The sequence below is a fragment of the Mustela nigripes genome, chromosome X, assembly GCF_022355385.1.
Source record: "Mustela nigripes isolate SB6536 chromosome X, MUSNIG.SB6536, whole genome shotgun sequence".
Lineage (NCBI taxonomy): Eukaryota > Metazoa > Chordata > Mammalia > Carnivora > Mustelidae > Mustela > Mustela nigripes.
The window spans coordinates 69,734,111-69,754,279 of NC_081575.1; the positions used below are offsets into that span (position 1 = coordinate 69,734,111).

Here is a 20,169-nt window from a genome sequence, read left to right on the forward strand (position 1 = left end):
CTATGCCCACATTCCCACAAGACAAACTTGGACTTGAGCTGCCCCCTGCGGAATGTACACACCGTGCCCTTCTCACCACTCACAGACTTGGAGTGTGACCTTCGCCTCAGCCTGGCCCACCTTGTGCACTCACCCTTATCTGCCTGATCCCAGAGGATGGTTGATTTTGTGATTCCTCATCTGAATGGACTCCTGTAGAGTTTCCTCTTTTCTTTCTTTCTTTCTTTTTTTTTTTTTTTTTGAGACTTGAGCCACCAAGAAGTAGGGCAGGGGTGGTCAGTGTCCTCTGGTCCCACCCCTTCCACAAACCCTAGACTTTCTCCTCTCTCCCAGTGCTTGACACCATGGAACAAAGCCATGAAGGGAGGGTTATCATCAAGTCTTACCATTTATTTCTTTATGGGGTTAAACAAGGGCAGAGAGGTCTCTGCCCCACAATGCAACAAAACAGAAAGCAGTACACATACAGAGACTCTCACCGAAACACAGAGGCAGGGGGAAGGGGAACAACTGAATCATAGCCAGGTGAGGGCAGAAGGGACAGGGGACTACTAGGAATCCAGCTTGGAGACTCAGTCATAGGAACTAGTGCAAGAGAGGTCTACTCATGAAGCACAGTGTAGAAAATGGCATAAGAAAGCTGCCCAGCTCTGCTGCCTGTGATGGAGGGCAGGGGGCAGCTGGAGGGGTGGTGGAAGATCTGGGTGGTGAGGGGGACAGGGACAGTCAAATGACTTTGAGGTGGAGTGAGGTGCCCCTTTCCCCTGCCACTGGGCAAGGCCCTGGGCTGGTCTGAGCCAGGGGTCTCCTGGGCACTTGGTGATGGGGAAGAGAGGATGGTAGTCTCCAAGGGTCTGCTCTTTGGGGCCCTAAGGTCCCCCTTACTTCCCAGTCCCCTTGCCCCTCCTGAGGATGCAGGAGTTAGAAGGCAGGACCTAGGGTCTCTCACATCTACAGAAGTGTCTCTGGAAAGGAGCCAGCACCTCTTCCCCTCCCCAGCTGAAAAGAGCACTCTAGGGATGGGGCATGTGGCTAGGCCCGAAGTGCTGTGGGCCAAACAGGAGAGGGTGTGGGCAGGGCACGGGAGTCAGGAGAGGGAAACAGGCTGTGACAAATGAGAAAACTGGCAGAGAAGGACTCCCCAGTCTCATGGAGCCTATTTGGGACCCAGCAGAAGTCCTTGAATGATACCCTCTCTCCTGGGAGGTCTCCCATCTCTCCCCTGACAACTACTTCAGGCTGTCTCCTCCCCCTCCTCCCCCTCCCTTCACTGGCATCACACGCAGCCTAGGACACAGGACCTCCTGGCCCTGAAAGCCCCTTGGCCTGTCCCAGGGACACAGTTCGGGCTGCCTTTCTTGTCTGCTCTTCTTGGCTCGTAAATGTCCCAGGTAATGCGGCTTCCCACTCCCAGGAGATCAGCACAAAGGCTAATAGCCCCCAAGGGGCCTTGGAGGCCTCATTTCTTGTCTAGCTCTCAGGCCTGACGGAGTATTTCCAGTCTCAGCCAAGAAAAGACAGCACATTCTCTTTATTCAGTGGGTCCTCTTGCCTGTCTCCGGACCTTCTCCAGGAGGGGGCAGGGGTGCCTGGATCAGGGGACCTGCTACAGGGTGAGGGAGAGTCTGGTTGTTTCACAATTGAGATAGTAACCCATGGGGTCAGGGATGGGAAGGGACAAATACTCTTTGGTAGGCTGGGGGTGGGGACAGGTTGGGGACAGGGGAGGCTCATCTCTGGAAAGCCCTGGGGCAATGCCACCAGGTTCTCCTTCATGGAGGCCTGGGCTAGGACAGAATGAGGGTGTATGGGGACCCAGGCCAGGCCTGACCCACTGGGCTTAAGTCCCTCCTCCCTATGGAGATCAGAAATGGAAACATCATTGGCCTCAAGGCCAAGATCTCCAGGGCAAGAGTGGCCCTTGGGAGTATGTGCACCTTCTGTAAGATAATGGCCCTTCAGACAGTGGCAGTCTGACCATGTGCTATCAGCCTTCTGTTTTGAGGCCCAACAGCAGACTTCCTGTGCTCTTTCCCTACAGGACTCTTTATGTAACCCTTTCTGATTTGGGGAACTGTTCTCAAGCCCGCCTCAACACTGATGATCCACCTTCCCCTAAACCATTCAGTTATTTCTCTAAGCTCTCTGCCCACATCTCTCCCCTCCCTTCTGTTCCTCTTCTCTTCTCCCCTCCCCTCTGCTCTGTTCTCCTCTCTCCTCTTCTCCCCTCCCCTACTCTCCTCTCCCTTCTCTCCTGTCCTTTGCTCTGCTCTCTCCTCCCATCTCTACTCCTCTCCCCTCCCCTACTCTCCTCTCCTCCTCTCTCCTTCTTTCTCCACTCTTCTCCCTCTTCCCTCCCTTACTCTCTTCTCCTCACCTCTCCTATCCTCTGCTCTTCTCTCCTCTCTTTTTTCTCTCCGCCAACTCTCTTCTCCTCTCCCCCTTTCTCTCCTCTCCTTTCTTCTCCTCTCTTCCCTCCCCTACTCTTCTCTCCTCTCCTGTCCTCTGCTCTCTTCTCCTCTCCTCTTCCCTCCCCTACTCTCCTCCCCTCCCCCTGCCCTGCTCTCTTCCTTTTCTCCCACACTCTCCTCTCCTCTCCTCTGCTCCTCTCTCCTCTTCTCTTCTCTACTCTCCTTTCTTCTCCTCTCCTCTCCCCTCCCCTCACCTACTCTCCTCCTCTTCCCTCTTCTCTTCTTCCTCTTCTCTATCTCCACTCTCTCTCACCACTCATTCTGTACCCCATTCCTACTCCTCATTGCCTAGGGTGGCAGGGCACAGCTTAACCGGGGCCCCGACCTAGCCATGACTGTATGCACCTCACCTCCCAGCCTGGCACTTGCCTGTGGTGGCCCCACATGGGGCAAGGTGCGCTGGAGTAGGAGAAGGGCCACTGCACCGTCTGCCATTGCCTATAGGGGTATGGGCAGGAGGGAATTAAGGATCGTGGCAACAAAAGGAATGTGGAGGGTGGAAAGAGCTTCTCCCCTCTGTGCCCCCCAACATTCCCTGCAGGGCCAAGGCTGGTTGAGCAGCCTCCTTCCCTAGGGTCAGGGCTCTCAGCAGGAGTGGATATGTCCAGCCCCCACTCCCCCACTTTTTTTGCTAAGCCCCATAGACCGGGACCTGAGGGGGGGGCAGCTGCTGCTCCTGCCTTGTTCTCCCGGATGAGTTTTGCAGCTCCCTGGGGCCCTCTGGCCCTACTGCTGGAGCTGCTTTTGGGGTGGAGGTATGTTGGGGGTGATGTGTGGCCCCCAATTTCCCCCCCGCCCCCCACCTGGTCTTATACCTCCCATGGGAGGAGCCCCTCCCCCTCCCCCTGGGGGGATGGAGCTGATGTCAGTGTGCGGTGGAGGTCTGTCCTCCCTTCCTGCTGTCACTCTTCCCGAGTCAGGCCCTCATCTAGGGCCGGCAGTGCCTCCAGCCCCAGTCCTCCACCGCCCTGGCTGCTGGAGAAGGACACCATGGTATGGAGGAGCATGAGAACAAGGACATAGAGCCGGATCCTGCTGGGGCTGAGACGGGAGCCCCCGGAGACCGGCAGCAGGGAGGGCTTGTGGCTGATGTGGCCGGGGGGGTCATGGCGGGGGTGGAAATGGTGGTACTGTTGGTGGTAGTGGTGGAAATAGGAGTGGTGGAATTGCTGGTGGTGGGTTTTGGGGGCCTCAGTCTCCTTGAACTTCTTCTTCTCCGACTCACAGGAGACCCACTGCACGTCACAGCACTTGGTTTCCGGCCGCTTTGGCGAAGTATCCAGCAACCCTGCCAATGGATAAGGAAGGTGTGGTGGTGTGCTAAAGGGACAGGTGGCTTTCCTAGAGAGGAGATTTTTCAAAGCTGTGACTGCACTGGTAGCCCTGGCCCAGACTCCTTTCCCCCTGTCCCTTGGCGACTTCCCTTTCTGGATACTTCTCTCCCAGGGATCCCAGACAGTTTCTCGGGCAAGTTGCGGAGAGAGATGGCCCCTGTGCTCTTCGCCCCTGCTCTGCTCGGCCCTGTCCGAAACTGGGGACCTTGCTGCCCACTCTTCAAGGCACCAGGCTTCTTCTAATCTGACTCTCCTGTGTCGTCCTCCCTGCTCCCACGCCCCCAACGTGGTGTCTGCCCTGGGCCCCCAGCCTCCTCCCTCTTCGACATCGACGCTCTGCCTTTACCTGTACAGATAAAGCCAGGAAGCCCTCCGTACACCATTTCCTCGTTGTCGGGGAGTATAAAGGGGCACCGGGTCTGCACTTCCAGACAGTACTGCTTACAGGGCACCCAGCGCTGGCATTCCTGCTGGGTCACGCTGAAGTATTCGGAGCACAGCCAGGCCTTGTAGACAGCCTAAGGGGAGAGGAAAGAGCATCAGCCCAGGTGCCAGCCCCTTCCTTCCTCAAAAGACAGGGATGAAGGAGGGGGTGTATTTGCCCACCCACCCAACACCAGGATCCAGGGGGTGGGGGTGAAGAAGGATGGGGGTCAAAGACCGCTAATCCTCCTCTAAAATCTCCCATCTCATAGCCCCAAGTCCTAAGGCCCCTCACCTGCAGTCCTCCAAGGCTTATGTTTTCTTTTCACTGGTAAAATCACAAAACTACTTCTATGTCAGAGCTGGGAGGGGTTTTACAGATCATCCCATCCAACCCTACTGGTTTCGTTGACCCCAGGAGGTATCCTGACTTGTCTGGAGTCACTTACAATGAGGTAAACTTCAGTTCTGTTCCATTCAGCAAACACTTCTTCAGCTGATGGTGTAAAGTTTCTAAATTGAAGAAAGTGGTGGAAGGAATAATCCCTGCCCTCCCTCATTAGGATGTTACGTAGATCAGATAATAAGACACATGTGAAAATGTTTTTGTAAACTCTGCAGTGCAATACCAACGTGAAGGGTTAGTTTTAAGGAAAACAGGAATCTGCCTTAACCAGGCACCACATGTGTTTTCAAGCTCTACTGAATCCATGCTCTGTCCCATTGGCTTCAGCTACGGTGTGGGGCAGATGGCACGTTTTGTTTACAAACGCTCCTTTGCAGATTCACTTCTCAGTATACTTCCTGTTCCTCATATAGCCCACTCCAACCAGGCACTGGGTCCTCTCTGAGGTTCCCTGCTCTGTACTCTTTGGTTATCATCAAGCCCAGACTTTCTCCACAGTAACTACAGCTGACATTTTGAACTGAATAAATCATTTTTTCTTTTAATTTTAAAGGGGTGTGTGGGTGGCTGGGTCAGTTAAGCATTTGCCTTAGGCTCAGGTCATGATCCAGGGATCCTGGGATCAAGCCCTACAACCGGCTCCCTGCTCAGCAGCTCTCCTCCCTCTGCCTTTCCTTCCTGCTCATGCTCTCTCTCTCTCTCTCTCTCAAATAAATAAAATCTTAAAACAAAGTCTTTTAAATCAACTAATTAATTAAATTGAAATACAGTTGACATACAGTGTTACACAGTTTCAGGTGTGCAACATAGTGATTCAACAACTCTATGCTAGAGTCCCCACAAGGGTAGCTACCATCTGCCACCATACAACACGAAAATACCATTGACTTTAATCCCTGTGCTGTGCTTTTTACTCGTGTGACTTATTGTCCCATCACTGGAAGCCTGTATCTCCTAGTTCCCTTCACTCATTTTGCCCATCTCTCCAACCTCTCCCCTTCTGGCGACCTTCAGTTTGTTCCCTGTATTTCTAGGTCTAATTCTGCTTTGTTTCCTTTTCATTTGTTTTGCTTTTTCAGATTCCACATATAAGTGAAAGCATATGTATTTGCCTTTCTCAGCGTGACTTATTTCACTTAACACAATACCCTCTGGGTCCATGTTGTCTCAAATGGCACAATCCCATTCTTTTTATGACTTTTATTTCTATTGTTATATTCTATTACACACGCACACACACACACATAGACACACACACCCCGTATCTTCTTTATCCATTTATCTATCAATAGACACTTGGGTTGCTTCCATATCTTGGGTATTGCAAATAATGCTGCTATAAACATAGGGGTGCATATATTTTTTTGATTTAGTGTTTTTATTTTCTTTGGGTAAATATCCATGAACTGGATCCTTTGTACTGGCAACTGTCTTGTGCATTATAAGATACTGAGTGACATTTTTTTAAAAGCTTTTATTTATTTATTTAACAGAGAGAGACACAGCGAGAGAGTGAACATAAGCAGGGGGAGTGGGAGAGGGAGAAGCAGGCTTCCCACTGAGCAGGGAGCCTGACACAGGACTATATCCCAGGCCCTGGGATCATGACCTGAACCTAAGACAGATGCTTAACGACGGAGCCACCGGGGCACCCCTTGAGTGACATTTCTTGACTCCACCCAGTAGTTGCCAGTCCTACGCCCCTCCCATTTTTGTGACAACCAAAAAATGTCTGGCCATTGTCAAATGTCCCTGGGTCAGGGAGGGGGTCAGAATCATCCCCCACTGGGAACCGCTGAGCTAGCTCTTTGCTATTGAAAGTGTGGATGTGGATCAGCAGCCTCAGCATCACCTAGGAGTTTGTGAGAAGCGCAGGATCTCAGGCCCCGCCCCAGACCTGCCACACAGCACATCAACAGGATGCCCAGCCAACTCCTGTATGGGGCTATCCTTGCCCCCTAGCCTCCTCACATCCTCAGGGGCACCTTGTCATCGTTGCTTCTCACAGCAAAGGTACTTAGATTTCCATGGGCCTCAGAATCCCCTGGGGTGCTTATTAAATAGATTACCTTCAAGAGGCCTGAGGTGGGCTTAGGAATCTGTATTTCGAGCAAGAGTCCTGGTCATGGTGCTGCCGGAAGCCTTTCCATCACATCAAGAACCACATGGTCAGAGCTTCTTATGCTGACTTTAAACACTTTCAGTAAAATACAAATAACTTCACGGTGAACAGGAACTTTCACAATGCATCCCCACAGAAGCCTTTTCCAAAGCAGGGGGTGGGGATGGGTGATGGTGGTGGGTGGTAGTGGGTTGTAGTGAAAATCCACCCCCTGAGGAACAGAGTGTTGCTTGGACAGCTCACCGACATCTCACATTAAACATGCGCTAAATCTTACAATGAAGGTCTTCATTTTTTTTTTTTTTACTCCAAATCTGCCCTCATTTCCAAGTTTGGACCATTTCAATGAAGTGCCATGGCCAGCTACCCAGGTATTCAAGCCAGAAACCTAGGTGTCAGCCTCTCTTTCTGTGCATCCCTGCATGCAGTCCGTCAGTGAGGCTTGCCAATTATTACTCCATTTCCACAGCTTTGTGCAGGCCACTACTGTCAACTGTACAAGAGTCTCTCATTTGGCCTCCTTGCCTCTACTCTTCATTTTTTCAATCTGCTGTTCATACAGGAGTAACAGTGATCTTCAAACACAACCAGATCCTATTACTCCCTTGTTTCAAACCCTTCAATGCATGTAGAATATAACCCAAACCTTCTGACCACGGACTTCAAGCCCCTGCATAACTTGGCTTCCATCTGTCTCTCCAAGCTCATTTCCTATCTCTCCCTTCAAATTCATCATGCTACACATGTACACACATAGGTTTTCTTTCTTTTCCTTGAACATACCCTACTTCTTCCTACCACAGGACCTTGGCTCATATTGTTCTTTTGGCTTGGAATGCTCTCCACACCCCGCCCTGGCCTTTCTGCATGGCTAGGTTCTTCTCATCTTTCAGGCCTGTTCACAGGTCAAGTCCTCAGAGATGGTCTTCCTGACCCCTCTAGTTAGAGGATGCCTTCTCATTACTCCCTCTTTTTCTTAAGTGTTTCTTCACCATAAGCACAACTTTGTCCACGTCTTCGTTTGGGTTTTCTCAGTCAGCCTCACTAAAATGCACGATGCATGAGAGCAGACAGGGTTTGTCTTATTGACCATTGTGTACTCTGCACAATATACATAAAACAAGTCTGTTGATTGAATGAACAGGACATGCAAATGAGAACCAATCCCTACCCTAGAAGAAATTCCAGTTTCATAGGTAGATGCATCTAATTTGAATCTATGGCATGTGATCTATACTGTAGGAGAGGTAAACCATGGGCCATTGAAGGGAAGCAAATAGAAAAGCTGGGGAAGATTTCGGTGAGAAGATAACAGTTAAGCTAGAATTCAGAGAAGGATTTTAGATGGGATGGGTAGAGATGAGGCCAAAGGGCATTCCAGGCTGAGGTGAAGGAAGTGTAGAGGTAAGTAAACTCATGGCATGCTGAAAGAACAGAGAGTTTTGTATGAATGGGGTGGGAAGAGTACCAATCTCCTGTGGGTGGACATTTCAGTAATTTCCAAGTTCTCACTATTATAAACAATGCTTTGGTGACTATCTTCATATATATGTCTCTTGTAATCTTGTGTTAAATTTTGTTTATACAAGCTCTTAAAAGTGAAATTGTTGGGACAAAAGGTATGTACAAAGGGAGGAGAAGGGAATTAAAGGAGAGTATAAGAGATCAAGTGAGGGTAAGAGGCAGGGTAAGAGAGAAGTGAACTGGTAAGAGGGAGCCTAAGGGGTAGAAGAGAGTGAAAGTGGGGTAATAGGGTATGAAGGAGGAGTGTGTAAGAAAGAGAGAGTGAGCAAGAGTAGGGAGTTGGAGAGTAGGAAATGGTGATGATATGGGGGTAGACCTGAAGAGAAAGGGCAGAGTAATAAGAGATGGAGGGTAAAGGAGGTATAGGGATGCAGTGAGGGTGGGAGAAGATGAAGGGTTAGGAAGAGAAGGGGGATAAGAGGGTGGGGACACCAGAGGGTGTAAGAGGGGGTTTGTGAAGAGGAGGGGCAAGAAGTCACAAAGTTGAGGTTAAGAGTGAGCAGGGGAATTAAAGTGGGTGAGGAAGATGGGGATATAAAAAAGTAGGGATGAGAAGATGGATAAGAGAGCAGAAGGAAGGTAGAAGAAATAAAAGCAAGGCAAGAAAGAAAAGAAGATGCCTAAAGCTAAGGATCCCAGTGCCTCAGAGAATCCTCTCCATCTTTTGGAACCCAGAGTGCCAAGGTGAGGCTTTGTCCACAGGCCTTGCCCCAATATCAGCAGCCTGGACCCAGGATCCTCCTCAGTCCTCACTCCAAGTGTGTGGAATCGCTCCCTCTTCCACCAGTTGGGTTCAGAGTTCCCTGTAGGATTCTCCCTGGGCTCTTCCAGTTCAATATTCCTGCTCCTATGAGAGAAGGCCCAGCTGGAGTTAGAGCCCTCCTCCCAGGCAACTGTGATTGGCCTAATAACAGGGGATGATGGCTGGGCACCCACCTGTATGCTGGGAAAGAGAGAGAGAGAGTGGGAGGAAGGGGTTGGCAGTGGCGGGTGGGGGGTTACAGTAGGAGTGAGGCCTTTTTCCTTAATTACAAGACCCTCCCTCAAGCCCCATACCCCCTAGTCTGGGTCACCATGACAATAAGTGGGTGACATATTGCCTGAGGAGGACACCAGGCCTGTGGGTGGTTAGGCAGGAACAGGCAATGAGCTAATGAGGGACATAGAGGAAGAGCAAAAAGGGGCTGAGAGGTAATCCAATTTCTTGGCCTCATAGAGGGCCAGTTGAGGCTACTGCTGGCTCGCCTGCTTCGGAGTTGGCCTAGGGTCCTTCTCAAGTGAAAAGTCTGTCTCTTGGGGCTACCATCTGGGCGGCAAACCTACCTTAGTTTCTGCATCCCTTTTCCCTTATAGAGCCTAAGTAGCTTGCCCCGACTGATCAGTATGAGGACTGAGCCAGAGGGTACCGGCCTATTTGGACAGTCACAGGGGGTGGCCTGAATACTCAACGGTAAGGACAGGGAAGAGCTAGGAGAGCCAGGGTTAAGGAAGCTGTGGGGCCTGCCGGAGGTGGGACATGCAGGGAAAAGGAAGAAATGTTTCGAAACAGGACAATGGTCCATTGGGAGACACTTGGAGATCTCTTGCTCTAGTCTCTCAACTCTGGCTGCATATTAGAACGACTCAGAGAGTCTTTAAAAAATGCACTCTAGACCAGCAAAGTCAGATTCTTTGTGGGTGGGACCCACACTTACATAGTTTTTCAAAACACCCTCGGTAATTATAATACGCAGAGAACTATCAGATTAGCCCCTCTAGTTGCATTTGATAGATGAGGAAACTGAGGCCCAGAAAAGGGGAAATGACTTGTCTGTAGTCACATAAAATAATGACAGAGGGATAAACTTGAAACCTGGTTTCTTGGCTCTCAGTCCATGGTTCTTCTTACCAGACAATCTTACTGATGACTGAATTCCACACTCAGGGACAAAGGCATGCATCGGGGAGGACAGCTGAGAGCCAGGCTGGCTCTGGCTTTCAGGCTCTTCAAACTCTAGCCTTGGCAGAAAAGCCTTCTGCATCATGTGCTGTCCTCTAAGCTTAACCATCCTGGACCTTCCAGGTAGTGGCAGAGGATGGGTGGGGTTGGAAGACTTGACCCAGCAGTGCCCTCCTTTTCCTACAGAACCCCCTTTCCCACCTCAGTCAGGCCACCACTGGGCTCAATCAAGTTCTGGCTGCTGCAGCCAAGTTGCTATGGGAACTGGGAGGGGAAGGAAGCAGGGAGTAACTAGAGGGAACACCAATTAACCCAAAAAGGAAGCTCAGAAGACTATCCCACCCCTCCTCCCAACTGGGCCGCTAAGCCACTCTTGAAATGGGAGCGGGAAAAGATGAGAAACCCTCCTGCGCTCTGTAGCTGCCAGTTTAGAGAGGGCCAGGAGAACTGAGAAAGGCTTACCTTCCTCCTTCCTGGTTTGCAGCCCTGGCCAGGGCATCCTCACTCCTATACTTCTTTGGAAAGAAGTGACTGACTTCTCCTGGCCCCCACAATGCTGTGTGAATCCACGCAGGTGAGTATATACACACACAGTGCCCAAAGCCAAGATTCAGGGCCAGAGGGTTTAGAAAGAGGAGGCCATCCCGGACGTCTTGGTTTAAGAGCTGGAAAACCATCCAGAGAGGAGAGCTTCTGTTTTTGCCAGCCAGAAAGTCAGCAGTTTCCTTCTTGGATTCCAACTTGCTAATGTCCCTAGGGCCTGTTCCCCGCACCCCCCCCCCCAAACCTTCCTTCCGAACTTATCTTTATGGCTGCTTGTTTTCTTAATGGACTCCTGGGACCCTTGGCCAGGAGCTACAGCTGCAGAGCCTGTGGAGGCAGAGCAACAATCTGGGCTGGACTGGGGGAATGAAACCCACTGTCCACAGCACACAAGTAACCACCCACCCCCATAATTTACCTAGGAGGAGACTGAGGCCCAGAAAAAGGGATTGGTTTAGCCGAGTTGGAGGCATGCAAGAAATCAGCTACAAAGCCAGGATTAAAATGCATCCTCTGACAACTAACCCCATGCCTCTTTGCACCATATCCATCGGTACACCTAGAATTTAGTGAGGTACCTCCTAGGGCAGGGTCTGAAAGAACCACATGGTCCTATTCCTGATTCTGGGCTTTCAAAGAAGTTGGATCAGGACAGAGTAAGGTCAAAGTCAGTCTCCAAATCAGGGAAAAGAGATCATGGACAATACTCTAAAGATAACTGTAGTTCATTGGGATTGGCAGAGTCAGACTGGGATTAGAGGCATTACAGGGCAAATCCAGGTGGATGATACAGCCTTGCTTAAGTGGCTATAAAAATAACCAACAGCTTTCCTACTTCAGAGAATGAGCAGTCATGGGTTCAAATGCTTTGGCCTGGCCTGGAGGAGATGGCTGGAGAGGTGTGTAAGAATTTAAAGCCAGTGCAGTTCCAGAGGGACCTTGCACCTCCAAACTTCCCAGGCCATCCGCTCAAAGGCCAATGGCTGGGTGGGCCTGGCTTGTTCAGGGGTTAGTCTGCTCAGTGGAAAAGTGGTGTTCCTAATGCAGGGGTAGCTCTTAAGGAGCCTGGCTGATTCATATCAATCAGATGAGCAGTGGAGGCAGGTTCATGATCACTCCGGAATGGAAGGGACTGTGAGAGTCATCACTCCACTTCCCTGTCTGCTCTTGGAATTTCCACTCTAACATCACTACCAAATGCTATTGTCAGAGGGCATTTACTCTCTCCCAGAGCAGCCCGTATCTTTAGACAACTCTAGCAGTTATAGAAGTTCTCCCTTCTTTCCAGCTGAGATAATGACTTTCTGTGGCTTTACTCATGGCTCTTACTAGATCTACAGTCAGCTTCCTGTCCCCCTGGATAGCCCTGCAGTTATTTGTAAACTTCCCTGAGTCAGATCTTCCCATTCATTTGTTCATGCAGGGATCACTTTCTGAATATCTGAATATCTGAATAACTTCTGAATATCTGGCACTGCAATAAGGGGATGCATATGATAAAGATGAGTAAGATAAGATTGCTATCTTCAAGAAGAAGGAGAGACAACCATGTGAATCAATCATTATAAGCCACTGTGCTAAATAGTATGTACTTGATACAGTGCGAGCATAGAGGGAGGAGTGATCAACTGTATTTTGAACACTGAGGGTAGGAAAACATCTCCATGAGGAGGAGGCTTGAGTTGGGACTTGGGAAAAAATTGGAAGAAGTTTTCTAGGCAGAATAGGGCAGGAATAAGTGTAATTCGAGCAAAGGAATCAGCAGGTATAAAGGCCTGGTTGTGTGAAATAGTGCTGGGTTCAGACACTATAGGTAGATTAGCTTAGTTAGAGGCTACAAAGCGGGGGTGTAATGGGAGATGCAGTTGCAGAGGAAGGCCTTGCCCATATTATGATATACTCTGGATGCTGAGGAGGAGGTGGGCTTCATCTTATAGACAATTGAAAGCTTTTTATGGGTTTTATTTTATTTTATTTTTAAAAAGATTTTATTTATTTATCTGACAGAGATCACAAGTAGGCAGAGAGGCAGGCAGAGAGAGAGAGAGAAGCAGGCTCCCTGCCTAGTAGAAAGCCCAACATGGGGCTCGATCCCAGGACCCTGAGATCATGGCCTGAGCTGAAGGCAGAGGCTTAGCCCACTGAGCCACCCAGGCACCCCAAGCCTTTTATGGGTTTTAAATAACATCTTTTTAAAAGATCACATGTCCCTTTTGTGGCTAACTTTTCAGGCGATGCCTGAAAGTGTGGATGGTGGAGTATAGGTATCAAGACCACAGGTAGGGTGACAGGAAACTACTTCAATAATCTGAGTGAGAGATGTTGGGGACCTCAACTAAGGCAGTAGCATACAATTACGAAATGGAGAGAATTGGCTTTGAAAAAAAAAAAAAGAAATGGAGAGAAGGCGCGGATGTGAGAAGAAACATCAAGGAGGTAGGATCAACAGGATAACTTATGGAGGCAGAATGAGGGAGAGGGAGGGGTCCAGGATGACTACCAGGTTTCTGGCTTGGGTGGCAGGATGAATAGTAGTTTCATTCATTACAGAAGGAAATCAGGAGGTAGAGTAGATTTGGGAGTGAAAAAGATGAATTGTTTTTTACCATATTGACTTTGAAGTATATGTGGCTCAGCTAGATAGAAATGTCAAGAAGACAGTTGGACATAATGGTCTGAGCTCAGAAGGAAGGTCTGGGCCAGGGACAAATTACCAAGGGATAAGGGGTTAATCATTAGAAACACAGTAGAAGTATACTTTCCCCTACCCTTTGAAGCTGGGCATGACCCTATGACTTACTTGGGCCAATGAAATGTGAATTGAAGTGATGTGGATCACTTTTCAGGAGGAGCTTTAAGAGTTGGCATATGATGTGGCATATTCTCTTCCCTCTGCTGCTGACCGTGGAAGCAGTGTTGAAACAGACCCTCCACTAGGTCTGTGGGGTCTCGGTCTAGGGTCTAGGTCTCCACCTAGTCACCACTGGGTCTCATGGTGACTATCATGAACAGATGCTCCCTGCTGACCTGTTTTGGACATGTTTTGTGAGCAAGAAATAACAGTTTGTTGTGATAAGCTTCAGATAATTAGGAATTGTGTGTTGCTGCAGCATATCCTAGCTCACCCTGACTGATAAAGCAAGAGTGGAAGCCAAGAAGTGGATGACCTTGCCTAGGGAGAGTGAGCACAAAAAGAAAAGGACCAACAGTGGATCCCTGGAAAACACTAACATTTAAGGGAAAGGTGGAGGAAAGGAATCTGATGAAGATGATGAGGGAGTGGCTTAAAAGATTAGAGGAGAACAGAAAAGAGTAGCATTCTATAAATTAGGGGAGGAGAGAGTTTCCAAGAAGAGGGAGTGATCAGCAAATGCGTACTTAGAAACATGGTGGCAGTCTCATCACAGTGAAAATAGTTTCAGTGGGGCATTGGCAGCAGAAACCAGAAACAAATTGGTAGCCAATTTAAAAGCAAATGTAAAGGGGGGCGCCTGGGTGGCTCAGTGGGTTAAAGCCTCTGCCTTCGGCTCGGGTCATGATCCCAGGGTCCTGGGATTGAGCCCCGCATCGGGCTCTTGGCTCAGCGGGGAGCCTGCTTCCCTTCCTCTCTCTGCCTGCCTCTCTGCCTACTTGTGATCTCTGTCTGTCAAATAAATAAATAAAAATCTTTAGAAAAAAAATAAAAGCAAATGTAAAGGAAGGAAAATGGAGATAGCAATGTGTAGACTACTCTTCTAAGGAGCCAAACATTCTCATTTTTTTTTCAATTATTTCATAAGATGTGGTTTCCAGTTCTCTCTTCTATCCTGGTTGTTCATATTCAGATGAGTTCCTATTTTTCTGTGTCCCTTGCAACAGAACCCAATTCCTAAACATAGTTTATCAACATAGTCAAGTAGAAGTATCAGCCCTCCTGACCTGGAAGCTCTGTCTCTGTTAATGCAGCCTGAGACCACCTTTGCTCTCCTGGGGACTGCCTGGTATTTGTCTGGCAATTCAGTGGAAAGAGATGGAAAGAGAAAAGACCCACCTGGAGAGTGGGATCAAAGTCCCTGCAAGGAGCCCAAGCCTTCTAGTAAGACATCTGTATAAATTAAATTCTGGAAACTGTAGGCTCCCTGAGGACAGGAATTGTATCTTACTTATCTGTACATTGCCCTTAGTGTTTCACAAGGAGCTAGGTATACAGAAAAGGTGCTTGCTAAGTACTTGAAATCTGAGCACTTGAAAATGAAGCCTCCAACAACTAGTTCAGATTGAAGTAAGGTGGAGACCTACAATAAAAAGGTAGAGGTAATGGGTTATGTGATGTTCTGTGTTTGCATGAATTTTACAGCTCTGATGGGGAAATTGGACATGTATTAGCAAAAAGTCATACAGAACTAAGCAAAATGAGGCAAATATTAACTCCAGGAAAACAAGTTGACTAAGGAAGGAAATGTAATCCAGTATTCTACATGACTCAGCTGTGAACAATATTTATAGTCCTAAGAATGTAAAAATGTAATCCTGATAAAATCAGAAATTGTGATATGCCAATATTGGATATATGAAGGGAGGGGAATTATGTGTGCACATACTGTGCTGCTGGTAGTATGAGAGCTAAATTCTCCTCTAATAAAACAAAAGTCAATAGATATTTAAAACAAAAAACTCAAGATACTGTAGTATTGGCATGCCATTTTGAAATGCGGGGGTAAAGAGATTTGGAAATATTTAACTCTGAAGAGTGAGGCTCAGGGTTTGAGCAGAAGGCTTCTGTTTTAAATATAAGCACTGAGATCTATATTTATCGTTTGAAAGACATTAAATTATATATATATGTGTGTGTGTGTGTGTGTGTTGTGTGTGTATATGTGTGTACATATATATGTGTATATATAAAATTCACACACGTACACACGCACTGATATTTAAAACAGACAAGTCAAGAAACAGTAGTATTGGCATACCATTAGAAATGTGGAGATAAATATCAGAAGAAAAAGGAAGGAGAATTTCAAGTGTTTGACTCTGAATAGTGAGTATACATATGTATACTCAATACTTTGATAAAGTGAAAATGAAACAAAAATGCTTCCTTGCATCCATGAACCTTCAAAACAATAAAACAAAAATGTCTGAGACTTAATCTGACCAACCTCACCAGACTCAGCCCTAAAGCCCCAGGCCCCGCACAGCCAGTCCTGGATCTACTCCATCCCCACTGCCTGGGCCATGGGCTTGGGCCAGGTCAGCTTAACAAGCCAACAGAACTTGAGTGGTCCTGTAGCCAAAAAGAGGAAATGATGTGAGAGGACAGGAGCTTTGGGGGCTTCTGTGCCCAACGGCTGTGCAGGCCACCACAGGAATTTTGCCAGCGAGACAGTGACAGCCGTAGCTTCTCTGAGCTGCACACAGACATGTGCAGCCTAAAGTCCCACTGCCCCCTCCCAGACACAGCTGTCTGCCACACATTGCTAGCCCTGGGCCCAGGCCCAGAAAGCAATCTCTAGCCTTCCACAGGGATCATTGTGAAACCAGCTCCCTGACCCTGCCTTACCTCTTTCTCCAAATGCAGTACCCTGATAGACAGATGAGAGGCTGGGGAGAACAGAGACCTGATAAAAGAATCTGTCAGCCATGCTTGGTTTCTAGGGATGAGGTGAATCAAGGCTTTGGAGTCCTTCCATCTCTGCCTCTTTCTTCCCCTACCTAAGCATGTCTTTGTGCCCTCACTCACTAGAGTCACACCAGTTGCCTTCTGGCTCCCGATCTCCCACTCCCACACCAGACACTTCACCGCCTGCTCCCAAATTACCTTTCCCTTCTCCTAAGCAGTCCATCCCAGTGTTGTCAATCTCAACTGGGTATTCAACAGTCATTTGGATGAAACACATTTAATTTAAGTGAGAATAATACTGGCTGCCATTTATTAAGTGCTTGCTATATGCCAGGCTCTGTTCTAAGCAACTGACATTTATTAACTCGTTGAATGCTTGTAACCACTTCCCGAGGTGGAGACATATTTATGGATGATGACAGGAAGGACCAGAGAGTTTACGTAACTTGCCCAAGGCCACACAGCCAGTAACAATAATGGTGGTTGCCATTTCGTGAGCATTTTCCATCCCACAGGTACTGCAGTCTTAAGAGATTAGCATGTTGTATGTCCTTTAAGGATCAAAATGACCCTACTTCTTAATTTCGAATGTGAAGAAAGTGAGGTTCCAAGGTCTCAACAACTAGTTTATGGAGAAGACAGATTTCAGAGCCAGATTTACCTGGATTTCAGTGCCCAAGCTCTTACATGCCCTGTTGCCCCTTGGCGGTCTCTCCATTTCACTATTACCATGGAAGGAATTAGCTTGTCACTCAAACAAATCTTTTTGATGGACTTGCAGGTCAAGTTGGGGAGAAATTTCTAGGACTAGATGGGAGAGTGATTTTCTACCATCAGTGTATTCAGCCCATTTCTTATATGAGTAAGATTTTCATTCTAAGGGGATGTGGGGGGAAGAACATTTGGGTTCTAGGGGCTATACATGACCATTTCCACTCTCCATTCAAAGCAATCCCTTCCCACATACCTCTAAACACACACACACACACACACACACACACACACACACAGAAACACACGCCCTGGGAGATGAAGACATCGAAAAGAGGCAATTACTGCTTTGCTTCATCCAAACCCACCAGCTTCCTACCCAGAGCTGAAGGTTCGCTATTACTGCTTTAATCTTTGGCAACTGGTGAAGGGAGGGCATCTATCTTCCCATAGAAGGGCTTTCTTTCCTTTGGACACCAGCTCTTCTGTTCCTGGTCCTATCATTTAAGGACTTCTGGAAATGCCTTGCCCTGGAAGACTCCAGGGCAAGAGGCCATTTCTTCAGAAAGGCCTCAGGGCACTCTACCTAATGGCTCCCACCCAGCATGCCCCAGAAATGTCTGTATTGCCAAGCCTTTGCTGGAGTCATATGGAGAGTCAGCTAAAGCTGTGCTCTTATTCTGGAGCTAGCTTTGTTAACTTGGACAAGTCACCTATAAGGAGTGGGGGACTCAGCCACTAAATTGCGGCTAATGAGCAACTGTGGCTAGTATTAGCGGCTTATGAGCAGAGGACTCTCCCTCTTTGGGCCTCAGTGTGGATCCAAGAAGGTGGTCTCTAGGGAGGCAGCCTATGTGATGGGGTCAAACATCTTTAAACTCCGTCCTGTGGTCGAATCCCAGGTCTGCTCTTACCAGTTATGGGGCCTCAAGCAAGTGACTTAAATTCCCTGATCTTCATTTTCCTCACCTGCAAAATGGAAGAGAATAAACGCACCTATCCTTACCTTTCTATAAATTACGTATGTAAAGCAACCAGCACAAAGCTTTACCTATAGTTTAATTGCTCTCGCACAGACTGGGCAGTACCACGGCCTTCTGCCAATCAAATCCCTGGATTTGACCTGGATTCAAATCCCAGCTGCAACTCTTACTAGCTGAATGACCTTGGGTTAGTTATTTAACCTCTCTGAACCTGTCTTCTCCTATGTAAAATGGGAATATGTATTTTTGCACTTCACAAGGCAGACATATGAATTAAGGGTCTGGGATAGTTCTTTTCTTTCCCATTCCTTCCTTTCAGTTCTAAGATTGAAATAACAAATGAGAAAAATAACGGCCACAAATGGCATCAGAAAAAGGATAAAATCATTAATACCTATAAAAGAGTACATAAAAATCAGTAAAAAAAAAAAAAACCCACAAGACACCAACAGACAATTCACAAAACAGGCAATACAAATGGCCTATAAACAAGAAAAACAAATTTTTGACCTAAGGAATGCAAATTAAAAGCCAAATGCTATGCCATTTTTCAATCCCAAATTAATAAAGCTTTAAAAATAAGATACTCGATGGTGGAAAAGGGTGGTAAATTAGCCTCATGCTTTCTGTGAAGGTATACACTAGAATAATCCTTGTGGAAAGAAATTTGTAAGGAAGAAATTTGTTTGTCAAGAGCCTTGAAAAGGTTAATACTCTTTGATTCTGTTAGAGGAGTCCCAAATGTTCATCCTGCGGAATTAATGTTTATGCTCCCATTTGTATGCAAAACAAAGGAAAGAAAAAGTCATTGTGTGTTCAAATGTTTATGTAAGCTCAGAGAGAGGGGCAGAAGGATACACACCAAATTGTTAACATCAGCGACCTCAGGGCAGTGGCACTGGGAGGATTATTAATGTTTTCTTTGTAAACCTCTGTATTGTTAGATTTGGTACCATGAGCATGCATTATTTTGTGATTCGAGAAACTCAGCGAAGTAGAGAAATAAGAAAAATATGATTGAAATAGCATTTATTAAAAAAAGGAATCATAGATCTGATAGAGATGTATGAACAAAGATATTCATCACAGCATTAATTCTAATGGTAGAAGTTGGGAGTAAATATCTCGCAGTAGGGAACGACTTAAATGAATTGCACTGAATTCATGTGATAGGATATTGTACACTCTTCAAGACTGATGTTTTTGAATATTTAATTACATGGAAAGATGCTCAGTATAACTTTAACAATAACTGAAAAAGAGCAGGGTAAAAAAAAACTATGATTTCAACTATGTAAAAATAGATAGTCATCTCTCTTGGGGTGACTCTTGTCAAAACCTGTAAAATAGTAAGTGTTGGGAAGGATGCAGAGAAATTAAGAACACTTGTGTGTGGCTGATAAGAAAGTAGAATGGTATAGCCGCTGTGGAAAACAGCTCAGTGCTTCCTCCAAAAGTTACATGTGGAATTACCACGTGATCCAGCAAGCCCACATCTAGGTAGGTACCTCAAACAATTGAAAGCAAGGATCTGAACCAACACTTGTATCTCAAAGCCCATAACAACATCATTCATGATAGACGAAGGGTAAAAGGAAAGGAAAGCATATGTCCACACAAAAGCTCATCCATGAATGTCCGTAGCAGCTTTATTCGTAATTGCCCAAAGGCAGAAATCACCCAGGTGTCCATAGAGATGAATGAAGAAACAAAATCCAGACAATAAAATATTATTCAACCATTAAAAAGGAAGGAAGTGCTGATACAGGTCACAACATGGATGAACCCTGAAAACGTGATGTTAAATGAAATAAGCCAGACACAAAAGGACAAATAATGCGTGATTCCACATAGATGAGGTTCCTAGATGAGTCAAATTCATAGAGAGAGAAGGAAGGATAGAGGTTACCAGGGCTCGGGGAGGGATGAATGAACGCAGTTATTGTTTAATGGGTACAGAAATGGATTCATTCTAGAAATGGACGGTGGTGGTGATCATACAACATTGCCCCTGAACTGTACACTGAAAAGTTATTAAAATGGCAAATTTCATTATGTATATTTTACTATAATGAAAAAACTACAAAGATATATCTTTGTAGTTTTTTCAT

The 20,169-nt window shown here is 47.0% G+C and overlaps 1 protein-coding gene across 1 annotated transcript in view; it reads right to left on the reverse strand.

Moving 5' to 3' along the window:
• Positions 1-375: 375 nt before the first annotated feature.
• The window catches only part of NALF2 (NALCN channel auxiliary factor 2), a 28,989-nt gene continuing 9,195 nt past the window's right edge, over positions 376-20,169 (reverse strand). Inside the window, exons 2-3 of the mRNA XM_059384945.1 lie at positions 4,152-4,323; positions 376-3,759 (exon numbers count right to left, since the gene is read on the reverse strand). Coding sequence (XP_059240928.1) covers positions 3,374-3,759; positions 4,152-4,323 — 558 coding nt within the window. The 3' untranslated portion in view covers positions 376-3,373. The remainder of the gene's footprint in view (positions 3,760-4,151; positions 4,324-20,169) is intronic.